This window comes from Embiotoca jacksoni, unplaced genomic scaffold (assembly GCF_022577435.1).
Source record: "Embiotoca jacksoni isolate LCO1_2020_lvr unplaced genomic scaffold, fEmbJac1.0.p SCAF_14, whole genome shotgun sequence".
Taxonomy (NCBI): Eukaryota; Metazoa; Chordata; class Actinopteri; family Embiotocidae; genus Embiotoca; species Embiotoca jacksoni.
In genome coordinates, this window is record NW_027185274.1 from 6,256,584 (window position 1) to 6,271,438 (window position 14,855).

At 41.1% G+C, this 14,855-nt stretch overlaps 1 protein-coding gene across 25 annotated transcripts; it reads right to left on the minus strand.

Moving 5' to 3' along the window:
• Positions 1 to 737: 737 nt before the first annotated feature.
• On the minus strand, positions 738 to 13,421 carry sh3bgr (SH3 domain binding glutamate-rich protein). Of its 25 annotated transcripts, XM_069147615.1 has the most exons (12): positions 13,258 to 13,419; positions 11,733 to 11,918; positions 11,405 to 11,485; positions 10,590 to 10,664; positions 7,791 to 7,982; positions 7,154 to 7,183; positions 5,897 to 5,920; positions 5,474 to 5,500; positions 4,087 to 4,110; positions 2,982 to 3,008; positions 2,367 to 2,422; positions 738 to 1,444 (listed from the first exon to the last, which is right to left on the minus strand). In XM_069147615.1, exons 1-11 carry the CDS (start codon positions 13,300 to 13,302, stop codon positions 2,405 to 2,407), a joined length of 729 nt encoding a protein of 242 aa, XP_069003716.1. In that variant the 5' UTR covers positions 13,303 to 13,419; the 3' UTR covers positions 738 to 1,444; positions 2,367 to 2,404. The 25 variants fall into 25 exon arrangements, with proteins under 25 accessions (XP_069003716.1, XP_069003718.1, XP_069003721.1 ...); XM_069147617.1 differs by lacking the exon at positions 5,897 to 5,920; XM_069147620.1 differs by lacking the exon at positions 5,474 to 5,500 and having other exon boundaries at positions 13,258 to 13,418.
• Between the last annotated feature and the right edge of the window lie 1,434 nt (positions 13,422 to 14,855).

A 14,855-nucleotide genomic window follows, 5' to 3' on the forward strand; every position in this document is an offset into this window, starting at 1 on the left:
TTTCCACTAAGACATAGATTTCCTCCAATTCTGTGGTTCAGAACACTTTTGAGGTCCGTGTACTTCCCTCGAGTGGTTTCCATTTTATGCTGCTTGATACTTTGACTCTTGACACTTCTACTACAAGTCGCGGGCAAATAAAGTTATTTTCACCCAACTACAGTTATTTGACAGCTATTGTTATTAGATCTTTAGATCACATTTTTACATTGAGACTTATCAGTAGGTCAGAAATTATAATGTACTCCCCTTGATTAAACCAGTGGGTCCCAACCTTTGAGGCTTACGATTCCTTACAAATAAGGTAATAAGGTAAACCTAAAAAAAAAAAAAAGCTCAAACATTTATGTTACTTAAGAATCTGAAAATGTTTTTCCCAACATCATCTTTCAACTTCATGTAAAATTTTCCATCTGTTTGCATCTCGACTCTATAACGAAGAGCCAATTCCTCAGCTCTTACTCTTGGTTACATATTCAGTGATGGTCCTGTATAGAGAACAGAGTATTCTACTTATAGTCAGCATTTTAACAATGCTTACCCAGAACTGCACTGTGCTGTACATAGCCATATTTACCATGTTATCTAATAATAATGTATGTTCCTGTCCACCTACGCCCAGAGCCTCTTGGGACATGGATGGTATTTTATTTCTTGTTTGCCCCCACAACACTCAAAGTGCACAACGATCCATTGATCTATAAATATGCAAACAAAAGAGTTTAAAGTAAAACAAAAACATTTACCAGTCTACTTTATTTCATTTTCCATTGCATCCAAGTCTTAGCCACATGTTTCACTCTTCGTTCAACAAAGTGCATTGATTAGACAGCAGTATTGGCAGAAATAGTTGTAGTGGCGGTGGAGTAGTTTGCAATCTTGCAGTATGTGCGTATTTCTTTCTCATGTAGTCTGTCTCAGTTTGCATTTGAACATTCAGTTGATTGGAGTCAGTAAGGCACGGCGTTGGAATAAAAGCACGGAGCAGCCGAGAGTCGGCTGTGATCCTTTGAATCCGAAAGGAACCACAAAGTTAACGTATGCCAAGGTGGCATGTTTTGAAAAGGTCACTGCCTCTTTGTTCGTGTTAGAAAACTACAATTTCTAAAAGTAAAACATGAGAAATATGCTTAACAAAACAACTGTGCATTTTACAAAAGCTACTCATTACAAACAAACCAACACCACTACGCTACTCCGCGCGCTTACACTACAGTATGTCTCTACACGCAAAATATAAAAATTAAGTCAACATTGCAGTCAAAAGGGAAGCGGGGGGGGGGGGGGCAAATGTGGATTTTCAGTTTGGATGGCGCTTTCAAGCACATGACCAACAGTTTCCAGTATAGGATCCAGTGCAGCTTGGTGGAGGGTAGAGGGGCTGTCTGACGGGACGGAGCAGGTCAAGGGTCAGGGAGAGACGGAACCAGGGGGCTCCTCCAGGCTGTGACACAAGACAAACAAAAAAAAAGAGGTCACACATTTCCTAGTTGTCTGTGGTGTCTGAGGCGGCCACCACCGCCACTACGCCTGTGCCACCCAGCGTGCCCGCTCTTCCGGAGGCACATCTGAAGCTCACTTAGCAGCATCCTCTAACAAGGCGTGACAGGGGCTCGCAGGGGTTGGGAGACAGCTGAGGGAGGAGGGAGACCAGGACCGCCATTCCTTCATAGCCTAGCGCTTCCTCTAGTGGGTCATAGATGCTTGACATGCAGAGAAGAACTAAAAGACAGGCTTTGAAGATTAGGATTATTATCACGATCATTATCATCATCATCACTGCCACAGCCTCAGAGCATAGAAAAAGGCACATTTTGAGATGTTTTTGCTGTGGCTCCAGATGATCTCCCAGCGCGCTGTGTTCACTGAGGCTGTTTGCAGATGGAGCCAGTAGTGGCAGATCCTTGTAAACAGGCTGCTGCATTATATTTTTTCCGCTGTATGAACAGCTCAAAGTTCAGGTCAACGGAGAACAAAAGTTAACTACATCCAAACACCAAGGTTAAACAAGGAGAATCTCATTGTTAATATGCAAGATTTACACATTTTATATGTAAAAGGCTTTGACGTTATACTGCAGTAAATACATGCCAATGCTCCAACAGTAAAGCTGGCAGGTCTGAGTAATTGTTTTATTTTGCATTCGCGTTTGATTTGATAGCCGGGTCGAAGAGGCACACAAAAGCAAAACACAATTCTGAATAAAGGTTTATCTTTTTAATTAATCTGGTTACATAAATGCCAAATATAAAAGCAATACCAAGAAGTCCCATTCGTTCCTCTAGCAGTCAGCATAATGTCGTACTGCCCTCCAGTGGTAAAGCACAGGCACTGAGAGCAAGCAGTGGAGAAGTAAAGTGTTTTACCTGGATAGTTGAGAGTCATCAGCATCACCTGGCTTTAACTAGTCAGCCTCTTCCTCCTGTTAAAACAAATAATCATGTGTTGGTAGCCAGTAAATACACAGAGAACAGTTAAAGATGGCGAAGGTAGATCAGGAGCAGTGTATTAAAACTTGGGTGTTTTAAGTGACTGTGTGGATTTTGATAAGTTATTATAGCACATTTCAGATGTTTCTGATGGTGCCAGTTTTTATTTGTTCTGTGTATCATTTTCAGACCTTTAATCTGAGTGACCCGAGTCAGATCGACTGCAGAGGGATTATTGGATTTAAAGAGGAAAGAGTACAGTTAGATCTGCATAGTTTGTTGCAAAAATAAAAGCAACAATGATTCCTCTGATAAAGCTGATCTAAAAAGCCAAGAGCTTTCGTCTCTTCTCAGAAACAGTTGTCTTGTCTCTCAGTTCTTTTCCAATAGAACCGGCCATTAACTAATAGGAGTGGACTATCGGGATGTAACGCTCGTCTGTGTTTGCGCCCCACAAAGATCTTCCCTCCGAACAAGACTGGAGCAAGACTTTCTGGCAGGCATGTCAGGCACAGGCAAAATTTCAGACGTGACAAACTGCTGTAGTACTACCTGTGTTTCTTCCACGTCTTCTTCTTCCTTCGAAGAAGACAGAGGCAGAAAAAAGACAAAGAAAGAACCAGGGTTGTGTGAAGTCATGCTATACATGGCAGGAAGGGGAGAGGACTTCACGTGTTAGTGTTTGCAGTGAGGGTGGGTTAAAAATGGAGAAGAAGTAATCCGAGAGAAGTGCGGTTGGTGGCGGTGACAGCAGGGGCGAGAGAAACTGAGAACACTAATGACTAACAGGTTTCTGAATATACTATACCTAAGTGAGACAACAGCGGTGCTTAAGACGGTGCACCCTGTAAGATGATGTTTGAAAATCTAAAACTACACGTCATGTGTCTGGTTTAAGTCTTATCGCTCAAGCTGCATTGGCTGAGAACTGTTGGAGAAGTTTTAAGACAACACTCTCACCGAGGGACAACGGAGTTGACATCATTATCTATACTTAGGTGCCACAATCACTTGATTTCATCCAGTCACACAATTTATGACAGTGATTACTGTAATCCTATACAATCCTGTACAAATAAGACCCCAGGTTATAATTCGGTGGGTCACTTAATGCAAAATGAATATTTTTTGTGATTTGTTTTTCTTCCGAGGACTGCACAATAAAAAGATGTGCTCCGTCTCATCCGTCCACCTTGAAAACTTGTCACATCCACTTCACATCCCTTTTGTTCAGAGTGCTCTTGGCAAAAAGAAACAAAAGCCATGACTTCTTGCAAAAAGAAAAGGACATGTCACCCTGTCAGGTCAGTGCGCTCCCTCTCAACCAAAATTTCCACCTGTTCTTTAGACATCAAAACCAAAAAAGTAAAAAAAAAGTATTGGCAGACTCAGACAAAGTGCCTCTGTAGATATTTTTTAAAGTTCGCTGCAACACCGGAAAAATATTGTCATGTCATCTCTGAAGCTGTGCCACATTCCTACACTGTGCACTGGACTGCATGACATAGAGCTGCCTTGGGCAGAGGCAGGAGAAAAGTTTGCATAAACTTGAACATATAATCTTTGTTTTGCAATCAGATCATGCATAAAAATTGCAGTCGCTGCATGATTCACGCCATGCAAAACATGGACATAGAATCTACAAATTCAACTATACCTCTTGTTCTTCAGCCTCTTCTTCCTATGAAAGATGAAATCAGTGGTATTGAGTTTGTGAAGATTAAAAAGAAGGAAAGGGGACCTATATACTGGTTCTTATGAGTGGTATTTCTGTTACTACAATAAATCCACCTTTAAGGTTTAAGTAAAATATTATATTGTCTATCATGCGGCACACCATCAGGCATCTCCATCGAAAATAATCTACGTAAAAATTCATGCAGCACACAGAAACAGAAAGAGAGAGGAAGAACAGTGGCAGTCTACAAAGCCTATTAAAAAAAAACATGACGTTACAAGCAACAAAAAACTACCTCACTGTCTTGTTCATCTTGCTCCTGGAAGAAAGGTAGGACAACAACAAAATAGATGGGAAGGAAGAGAGGCAAGAAGGCAAAGCAAAGCAGTGAAGCAGAAGCGGCAGAAGCTCAGGCAGAGGTTGGAATGTCTCGGAGAAGTACGGCCCTTTTCACACAGCACTTCGAACAGGAACAGTTTTATGGCCTCTACTTTTCTTTTTTCTTTTTTAACCATGCACAAACTGAGGCTTCAGGGTACTGCACTGTAAAGGAGGCAGATTCTGTTTTGGCATCGGGTCAAGTCTGAACTCTCTGGAGAAGTTAAGCAATGCTGTGTGAAAAGTGGCTGACGTGATCATGGACTGACTGAAACTTGCAACCCTGTCCTCAGGGCTCAATGTGCACAGAGGGAAACAGGAGTAAGGCCTGATGAAGTAGCAAGTCTCCCTGTATGTACCCTGACAGCCAAAACCGTGGGTAAAAGGGGCCCACAAAGTAGTCTGTGTTGCTCATAGAGATCACACCCAAATCATACCCGATGGGGATGTGGTAGATGGGTGTAAAGACATACTGTAAATTAGTTCCACAACTTAAGTAGCAAAAGGGAGAAATATAAACGTGATGGATTACTAATTAAACTCCGTCACTACTTCATAATAATGATTGTAATTTTGGTAATTTCCTAATGACAATCACTGGAGGTCCTAGTTTAATCATGACTCCATATGTTAGTTCATTGACAGAGCACACGCGGTAACAGGCAAACCCTTTTTGTAAAGCCAAAAGTGTTGTTGCTGTTGTTGTATCTTGCACTTGGCACTGACTTTAAACTTTGTTATCAAAGATATAATGCTTCTCATGTGATTGGTCCCTATTATGCTCACAGTTTAGCAAACTCTGCAAATACTCGAGAACCTTCTGAAATATCCTCTGTAAGACAAGATGTTCTAACAACTATTGGGAGAGAAAACTGAAGGCGTAGTTGATATACTGGGGGATGGATGGCAAAGGAAGCAATAAAGTGAGTATAAAGGATAGGTGATTGGAAAAAAAGACAAGACGAGCTCAACAATCACATGAATCTACCTCAAGCTGTCGTAGCTCTTCTTCCTCCTAAAAGAAATAACAGATAGCGTGTCAGCTGGCTGTGTGGGGAGCAAAAGAGCACCACAGGCATGCGCTAGAGCAAAGTCTTCTGATTTGAAATAGAAACTACGGGGATAGTTGAGGTTATCAGGAAGCAGCAACAGAACTGGGGAGAAATGAGGAATAGTATGTTAGCAGAGATGAAAACAAAATGGTCGGAGGAGTGTAATGAAGAGAAAGGGGAAGTCTTGAAGTGAGCACATTAAAAGAGTATATACAGATGAGTGCGAGCAGCAGACCAAGACCTCCTACCACCCGAACCCAACCACAACAGCCTTCCCTGATCTCTGCACCATCAAACCCACACTGCTGATGACTATATGGAAGAACCGCAGAACGAGACGATCACCGAAGCACAGTTACCTCCGACTGCAAATCCTCTTCCTCCTGGAGGGAGCAAACCAAGAGGACATGGACAAAAGGACAAAGAAGGGGTCAAATGCCATACTGTGTGTGTGTGTGTGTGTGTGTGTGTGTGTGTGTGTGTGTGTGTGTGTGTGTGTGTGTGTGTGTGTGCGTGAGAGAATGAGAAACAAAAGCAGATAGACCTCTGACACTGATGCATCTAAATTTTGTGAAATCAGTCTGGTGACGGATGGACTGGAGCATGATTGGAGGAAAACATGTCAGTTCCTAAGCACACAATGAAATGAAATAAGTTACTGTGTGTAACTGTCAGTCAATTACTGCGTTCAACCTATATCTATTAAAATTGATGTACGACAACCCACACTCCCAGGACGTACAATGTAAATGTATAACAGTCAAAGACGGGAGCCAAACTCTGGTGGAATGAAAATAATTAGTTGTGTCAGATTGTTAAATGTATTTGATGATCATAAAACAAGAGTCTGGCAAACGGGGGCTGACCTGAAGACAACCGTTTTCAGAGGATGCACAATTAAAAAGTAAAAGATTTAAGCATTTATATTTTTTTCACAGTCAAAAGGAGAGGAGAAAATACCGTCCTTCACACAGACAGAGGCTGGTAGAGGATATATTTGTGTTTTATAGCAGCAGATAGTTTGACAGGTTTTCGTTGATTTAAACTATTTTTTCATGTCAAATACAAAAATTTCCTTTCCTACAGTTTTCCTTTGAAAAATATGTTTTTGTTAATCCTCCTTTCTTTTTCTTTTTTTTATTCCAGACATTTGTGGATCCAGAGCTGGTATCCACCACAAACACAAAGTATTTTTTCCATTGCAATATCAAACATTATCTTAATTTTTAGCTGAATTCACATTAGTAACCAATAATTTATACAAAATATTCAGAATGAATGAAAAGCTGACATGGATTGACATCAACGAGGATTGGTCAGTGCAGTGACTCTAAACCAGAAATGACTGCTAAGAAAAGGAAGAGTTAATGAACAGACAATGTATTTTCCATGCTTTCCATAATATGTAATAAATGTGTTTTATATTAGCTGGGATTTGTTAAATGAAACACACAATGTAACAACAGCAGGCATGCCTCACTACTAGTTCTAGCAGTAAACTACAGCTTGCTTAAAATGATTTAAAAAAAAATAAATAAATAAAAAAAAGTGAAGCACAGATCCTTTTAGTGTTAACTTTTAGTTCAGTGAGCAATAAAAAGTGTTGAGAAACTCACCTGTTCTTCCTCCTCTTCTGCTTGGGCCTGCTAACAAAGGATATAAGACGGCATTAGAGACGTCGCCCGATCACTGTACAGACTGTAAATCCAAACTGAGACACAACAGCATCCACACATCAGGCTTATTGAATCAGGCAGTGGGACGTTTGTGGGATCCTAACACTGACACACCTCGGCCATGACAGTTAATAGTGAAGGAATATGCAGTACAATGTGGGTTGCATCATTAAGACGAGTGGTAAAAGGGTCAACACTCTGAAAACACAGACAAGAAACCCGGAAAAAGGAACAGAAATGAAAAATTATAGAGATAAAACATCCGGAGGAGACATATTCTGTAAGAACGATGAACGGGAAAGTTGCACGTTGTGGTTAGTAAGTGACTGAATCCAGGGAGAGACTGGAGGAGGAGATGCACTACGAGGATGACAGGAACTTGAAAAGGAGGCACACCTTAAACATGAAAGAAACATTAATGGAAAGTGAATATGCTGAGTGGAGGGGGGGGGGGGGGGGGGGGGAAACAACATAGCATTCCAGGAATGATGGGAAAGAAGAAAACATTAAAAACATTCAAGGGATGGAGGAAGAGGCCAGACGACAGAAGGTTGGATTGTAGTTAAGTGGCAATTACTGTGTCTTCTGTGTCCTCGTCTGTTTCTTCCACGGCCTCCCCCTCCTCCTCTGCTGCGGCCTCGTCTCCTGCCGTTTCTCCTTCCGTGGCTTCATCATCTACTGCCCCCTCCTCCTCCTCCACCACACCTTCCTGCTCCCCATCGGCAGCCTCTTCGTGTGCATCCCCATTACGCTCCTCCACTGGAACCTCCTTATTGTTAGGTGAAAACAACAACGCTTAATGAAGGAAAACAAATTCAGGCACCATTTAAACAGCACTGGTCGGCTCATCAGCAGGAGAGGTTTAGAAAAGTGTAGGTGTTAGTTTCTAGGGTAGGCATCCAGTGAATGATGGGGGGGATTTCAGTTCTCTAGAAAAAAGAATTATGCACCATGAAGTGAAGATAGCCTTTTTGAGATGAGAAGATTGATATTGTTCACTCATCTGCACGACAAACATCAAGTTATAGTAGCAGCTAATTAACCTAGCTTAGCTTAGCATTGAAACTGGAGGCCAGCTCTGCCGAGAGGTAACAATCTTTGCCTAAAAATAATTCATTAAAATCATGTTTTGGTGTTCTGTGCCAGGTTAAACTATGTTAATTTTGAAGTTTAAAAGTACTGATTGGCAGGTTTGCTACCTTTGAACAGAGCCAGGCTTCCCGTTTCCAGTCTAAGCTCAGACTGCTGACTGTACCTTCAAATGAACGGTTCAGACATAAAAGAGACAGCTTCTCAAACTCTTTTGTCAGATAGCAGACAAGTATATTCTTGCAAAAGTTGAACGATTCTTGTAATCAGTCAACCACATTGCCTAAAAACAGTGACGCTTGAAAGTTTGTGAACCCTTTAGAGTTTCCTATATCTCTTCATAAATATGAACTAAAACATTGTCCAATTTCCTCACAGCTGGAAAAGGTATAAAAACGATCTCTAAAGAGTTTGGACTGCACCAATCCGCCGTCAGACGGATTGTGTACGAATGAAAAGAAAAAGTAGAAGAAGAGGTCGACCAACAAAGCGTGTAAAAGTCTTTGAGATCTAAAAGGAGCGCACAGTAACTTCTGAGCAACTAAAGGCCTCTCTCACGTCAGCTAATGTTCATTAATTCACCAATGAGGAGAACACTGAACAACAAAGGTGTGCACTGCAGTGTTACAAGGAGGAAGGCACTGCTCTCTAAAAAGAACATTGCTGCCCGTCTGCAGTTTGGGAAATATCCAGAGGACAAGCCAGAAGACTGTTGGAGGAATGATTTCAGGACGGATGAGACAAAAGTAGAGCTTTTTGGTTGAAATAAGAAGCGTTATTTTCAGAGAAAGGAAAATACTGCTTTTCAGCAAAAGAAACTCCTCCCATCTGTGAAACGTGGTGGTAATATCATAGTTTGGGTTTGTTTTGCTGCATCTAGACCAGGACGGCTTGCCATCATTAGTGGAGCAATGAATTCTCAATCATTCCTGTGAATACTAAAGGAAAATGTCAGGACATCTGTTTGTGAACTGAACCTCAAGAGAACCTGGATCATGCAGCAAGACAACGACCTGAAGCACAGATGTCGTTCGACTAAAAAAATGTTAAAGAAGAATGAAGTTAATGTTTTGGAATGGTCACGTCAAAGTCCTGACCCTAATCCAACTGAAATGTTGTGGAAGGACCAGAAGCGAGCAGTTCATGAGAATAAACCAAACCAACATTGCAGAGCTGAAGCTGCTCTGTAGCAGGAACAAACTAAATTCCCTACAAGCTGATTTGCAGGACTGATCAATGGTTACTGGAAGCGTTTAGTTGCAGTTCCTTCTGCACAAGGGACATCTGCACATCAGATACTAAAAGCACCAATATAATTTTGGATCATTTTTCTCAATCGATAAATGACTAAGCATAATATTTTTGTCTCGTGTGTTTAATTGGGTTCTCTTGATCTACTTTTAGGACGTGTGAAAATCTGATGATGCTTAAGGTCATATTTATGCAGAAATGTAAAATAAATTCTGAAGGGTTCACACATCCAAGTAGCACTGGAAGCAGTAAAAGCAGAGGGGGAACCATACTCCTGGAAACAGCTCCGTTTGGACTTTCTTCATTTACTTCTGTATTGCACCCTACAGGATAAAAGGTTCAGCAGCCTTTTGTTCTCGTAAAACACAATGAAATCCATTACATCTTCTTCAGCTACTTAAAGTCTCAAGGCAGGAAAACAGATAATTAAAAAAAAAAAAAAATGAAATAAATAAGTGTGATTACATTAATGGAAGAAAATCCTGTTTAAGAACATTTGCTCATATCCTCAATTTAGAAAAATATAATTTAACTTCAAAGATGATTAAAGTTGAATGTGGAAAGTGGGCTCAGTGCACTGTGGTAAAAGGAAGGAGAAGCAGTGGTTATTTTCTTCTGGGAGGAAAAGTTGCCGAAATCAAGAAGTATACAATACACAAAATGTTTTTATAAAGTTTGTACCGAACCAAACTGGAATGATGAACAAAGAACATTAAGTTTGACGTTTCAAACCAAACCTGGTTGTAAAGTGCTCATTGCAGAAAGGATTGGAAGTAAATGATGCTTCACAACTCTTGGGCAGAATTGGATGCAGTGTTATAACAAGAGCTCAAAACATTGTGTTATTTTGAACTGAAATTTCTCACTCATGCAACACAAAGATTAGTGGATGTGATGACTGGGACAGACTGGCCATGAGGACAGATATGGATAGAAGGGAAGTTTTTAAGTTAAACAGGAAAGAAACAATAATGTGAGACAAAGTGAAGAGAAACGAAGCATGAAGGGAAAATGGGAAAAGTGACGACGGCATTACTATCGAGTCTTCGAGGTTTCCCTCAGCATGGCTCCCGTTCTCCACAATGTGCGCCTTGTCCGCTTGTTCTACTTCCTGTGTTGAGGGAATGATCTGGTTTAACACAAACGTATCGTACAGAAACACGGCCTTGAAATTTACTGTTTGGATCACCTGCCAGAAAATTGTGAATCACATTTCAGTCTAAGGTAAAGACATCGAATTTGACTCAGCATCCACCACGACCAAGGTGATATAACAATTACAGTGAATTTTTTTGGTGAAGTAGCTCAAAAGAACCCTGAAATGTTTCATGTAATTTGATGTTGTTTCGTAAGCATGGAAAGAAAAGGTGGCGGTTTACAAAGTTTTTACCCTGGTTTCTCTTGTAGGCTACAGTGTACAAGCAGTATATACAGTATATATGCTGTTTCAGTTATTTATGAATTTTGATGTAGGAATTAAGGTTTGAAACCATGTCGTTATAAGATATGAAATAGGTGTTTGCTGTCTAATTAGCCATGTGGACTATAAATATGACACAACAACAAAAATGTCATTATTATTGTCAAACTAAGTATGTATTAGTTGTATTTTGCAATGACTTGTCCATCACAAATATCTTACCTGACAAAATGTTCAATTAACAGTGTATCATTATGTCACATAATTTACATTACAAAAATCTATCCTCAGGAATAGGTGAGTTTAATTATCCATAAGACAATATATTAGCTAAGTTAAATAATCAAGACTATCAACATTTACAGCCTGAGATTGGGGTAGAAGTTAGACTGGTTTGTTTTCCACAGTAGAAAAGAGAAAACAGTGCCAACCTTTGACCCAGGAGGAGGGGGCAGCCCCAGGAAGGAATACACCATGTTGTCCTCCTTGGCATCAAAGAATGTCTCATAGTCCTGCAAGAAAATTAGAGAAAACTGTCTTTAACAGCCTCCTGTTAAATTTCATATTTGTTGTTAAATCTTAATTTAAGATTACTAAATATTCTTGGTGGAAATCACCCCATGCGCAAAGTTTAGCCACACTTGTCTGCATGTGCATTTCTGCAGATGTAGAACGACATGTGGAGCCATCCACAGGTAAATAAACACAGGTGTGTAGCATAGTGAGCCCTCCCTGCGAATGCATGTACTTTGTACTCACCCCACAGTAGCCCTCTTCGTTAAAAATCTGCGGAGGGAGGGGGATGCCGTTGGCGGGCTTCTTCTCCTCGGGGACATTCTGCCTCATCCACATGCGGTTCTCCTCATTGCAGGCGATGTCCAACTGAGTGTAGTCCACTTTAAGAGCCTCCAAGAAGCCGACCACATCTTGCTGCTTCTTCTTGATCTGGAAGGCAGACAAAGGAATAGCAGCTTTACAAAAAACATCACTGATTGGACAGCATGTGGAGTGAGGTCTGTTCTATTTAACTTTAAGGATAAAAAAAAAAGCAGCACTCTGGTGTTCAACATAGTAAATGTGCACAATTTAAATGACAACATAGCTTCACATCTGGTAGCTCCATGATGCTCCCTTCCTTTGCTGTCTTTATTTTTATCCTCTCCTTTCAGACAGAGAAATTTGGGCTCAAACAATTAGCTGATCAACAAAAAAAATGAATTGGCAACTGTCCTAACAGACAAATACTCATTCAAATTCAAATTCATCAGCACAAATACCACATTTTGGTTGTTCCAGCTTCTACAATGTGAGCTTGTCTGATTGAAGATGGAATTATTTTGTGTTTTGGACTCTTAGTTAGACAGAAAATGTAACATGAAAATGTGATTTTAAGATCTGGGAAATGTTAATGGTTTGTTTTCCAGCTATTTTCTGACAAATTATAGTCAAATCATAACAATTAACCTATTATTTGAAAAGAATAATCATCTAATATAAGTTATAATAAAGATATTTGTTAGTTTTAACCATAATTCAATATATCAAGCCCATTATACACAGGAAAATTAATAAATGAGATGAAGAGTAAAATTATTAGTGGGACCAGTATTTTAAGACTCAAGGTTGACTATTGCACTCAGTCCTCTGCTAACTTGTGCATAGAAGACAAACTTGGGACGGGGACAAACATTCAAACAAGTCTACTCAGATGAAGCCCACGTCTTTCTGTAGTGAGACAACACTGCTGACTAACTGGGCCACCATATGCCACCAGTGCCCAGACTCAAACTGCTTATGTAGCTTTGCCAAAAGTAGACCTACGGGATGAATTCACCCTCCCCTCACCAGTTATCACCCCGCCTATTACGCAGGCAGTCACTTTAAGTTGAATCTAATCACAAATAATACATGAAATGGCCCTTTTTGGAGGGCCAGAATCTGTCCTGACAGCAGTGAGGCTAGGTGTATATTGGGGTCCGTGATTTGGGAAACTCAGGGAGCCCCTGTTCTAGAAAACTCTGCATATGACTCACATCGACTTTGCGAGACAATTAAACAAAGACCAATGGCTCTGCTCAAGTAGCCTATAAATCTACGCACCAATCAAGCCACACACTTTCCAGCAGGCTTCAGGGTCGACTGTGCGAAATCAAAGGCAAGTGATATTAATTTCGAGGCTTGTCGCTCTTGAGTCAGTGTGAGTCACAGCGCCGATCGGTTTAAGGAGTTCAAAGCAGGAAAGTTCACTCTTAAGAGAAAGCCGGCCCTCGGGCTGAAAGCTTACCGCTGTGGATCCCGATGAAGAGGCGAGGAAGACTTTGATAACCATTTTGTTGCGATATATTTTGTGGAGTGTGCAACAAGTAGGCTCTTAAAGGAGCAGGCAGCCTCCTCTATTATTAGAGCTCACCCGGGACAGAGACATAGCAGTGAGATCACACACACACACACACACACACACACACACACACACACTGCATTGGTTATTTTGGTCTCCTGGCTCCATTAGTGGGGGATTGGTGGGTTGGCTCGTAGGGGTGCAGCACCACAAACACTGATTGGCCACTTTAGCTGTCTGTCGGAGCAGGGGACAGTGAAGTTGGTCTCCAACTCCCTGCTGAGTGCATATATGGACAGAAATAGCATTGACCAGCACTATGGGCTGTAGGTTACGGTTTTTAAACGGAGGAGCCATTAAAACCAAGAACCAGTCTTTACAAAAGCTCCCTGGCAACCGATGGTTCAATAAGTTGGCATTATTTCGGCTACTAATTACATTATAGCCTGAAGATATGTCAGTGTGCAACTAGACTGAAAGCATAACTCATCAGAAAAGCATTTTAGGTGGTTTGATAACTGATTACCTTTACAAACATTGTTTGAATTAGGAAATGGATCTCTGGCTTTATTTGTACTTAGGTAAGTTCACATTAATACCTAAGCTCTCTCTAAACTGTTAAATCAGATAAATAATTCGTGTGAGGTAGCGGAGCCTGATTCAGCAGGCCACTTCGGTCACATAAAGAAGAGTGACAGTGATACTGTGAGCTGCAGCACTGACACCTCCAGGTGGTCTACTCCTCCTGTGACTGACAAGACAGAGCTGACTCGCTTATAAACAGGACTCTGGATTACATATCATCAGTGGCAAGGATCGAAGAAACCTGGAGGAGAAAAGGGTATTTTATTTAAAATGATCTATTAACTGTTATGTAAACATTGTAGACACAATTCAATTTGTCATGACTGAATTGACTTATCTTTGGGTACAACAGCTCAATGGGACCACAAGCAGAAGATAAACAACACCGCAAACCACCAGATCCTGAAGCTCCAGGAGGTTTCAAAGCCAAGGATCCAGTCTTCCAATTTGAACTGCATCAGAGAGCTCAAGAGGCAGCTGTGAGATCTGCAGCAGCAGCTGGATGAGGCCAGGACTGAGAACAGACTGCTGAAGATGCTCCAACATCACCTCATGGTGGCACTGCAGCACTTCCAAGACTCAGAGGGCAGTATTTCACATGTTGGTTGGCTGTCCCAGTGGTGTCTCTTCAGCTCAGTCAGATTTGTATCATTACCAAATCATTGTGTACACAGGACATTCAGAAAATGTTCTTCATCTTTCTCTAATTCTCATAATGCCTCTCCCGGCACTAGTAATACCAATTATTCCCGGCATTAACATGGTGCCCCACGTGTTTCAAGATTGTAAAAAAAAAAAGCACAACTAAGTGGCCAGAGTCCTTCAGGTGTTGTTCTGTTTCACCAGCATCTGCAGTGACCTTGCAGGACAGCTGCAGGCCACAGGAAACAAGTTGCTAACCACACACAACACTCTCCATCAACTGCTGCACAACCTGCTGGAGGGGGATGAGCTCACCC

Bases quoted from the DNA above. Each gene is read 5' to 3' on its own strand.
- sh3bgr (XM_069147615.1), bottom strand. From the start codon at position 13,302: ATGGTTATCAAAGTCTTCCTCGCCTCTTCATCGGGATCCACAGCG. The intron at 11,486-11,732 runs GTGAGTACAAAG...ATTTTCTTGCAG, and splicing joins ACGAAGAGGGCTACTGTGGG to GACTATGAGACATTCTTTGA. The intron at 4,111-5,473 runs GTAGATTCATGT...CATCTTTCATAG, and splicing joins AAGAGCTACGACAGCTTGAG to GAAGAAGAGGCTGAAGAACA.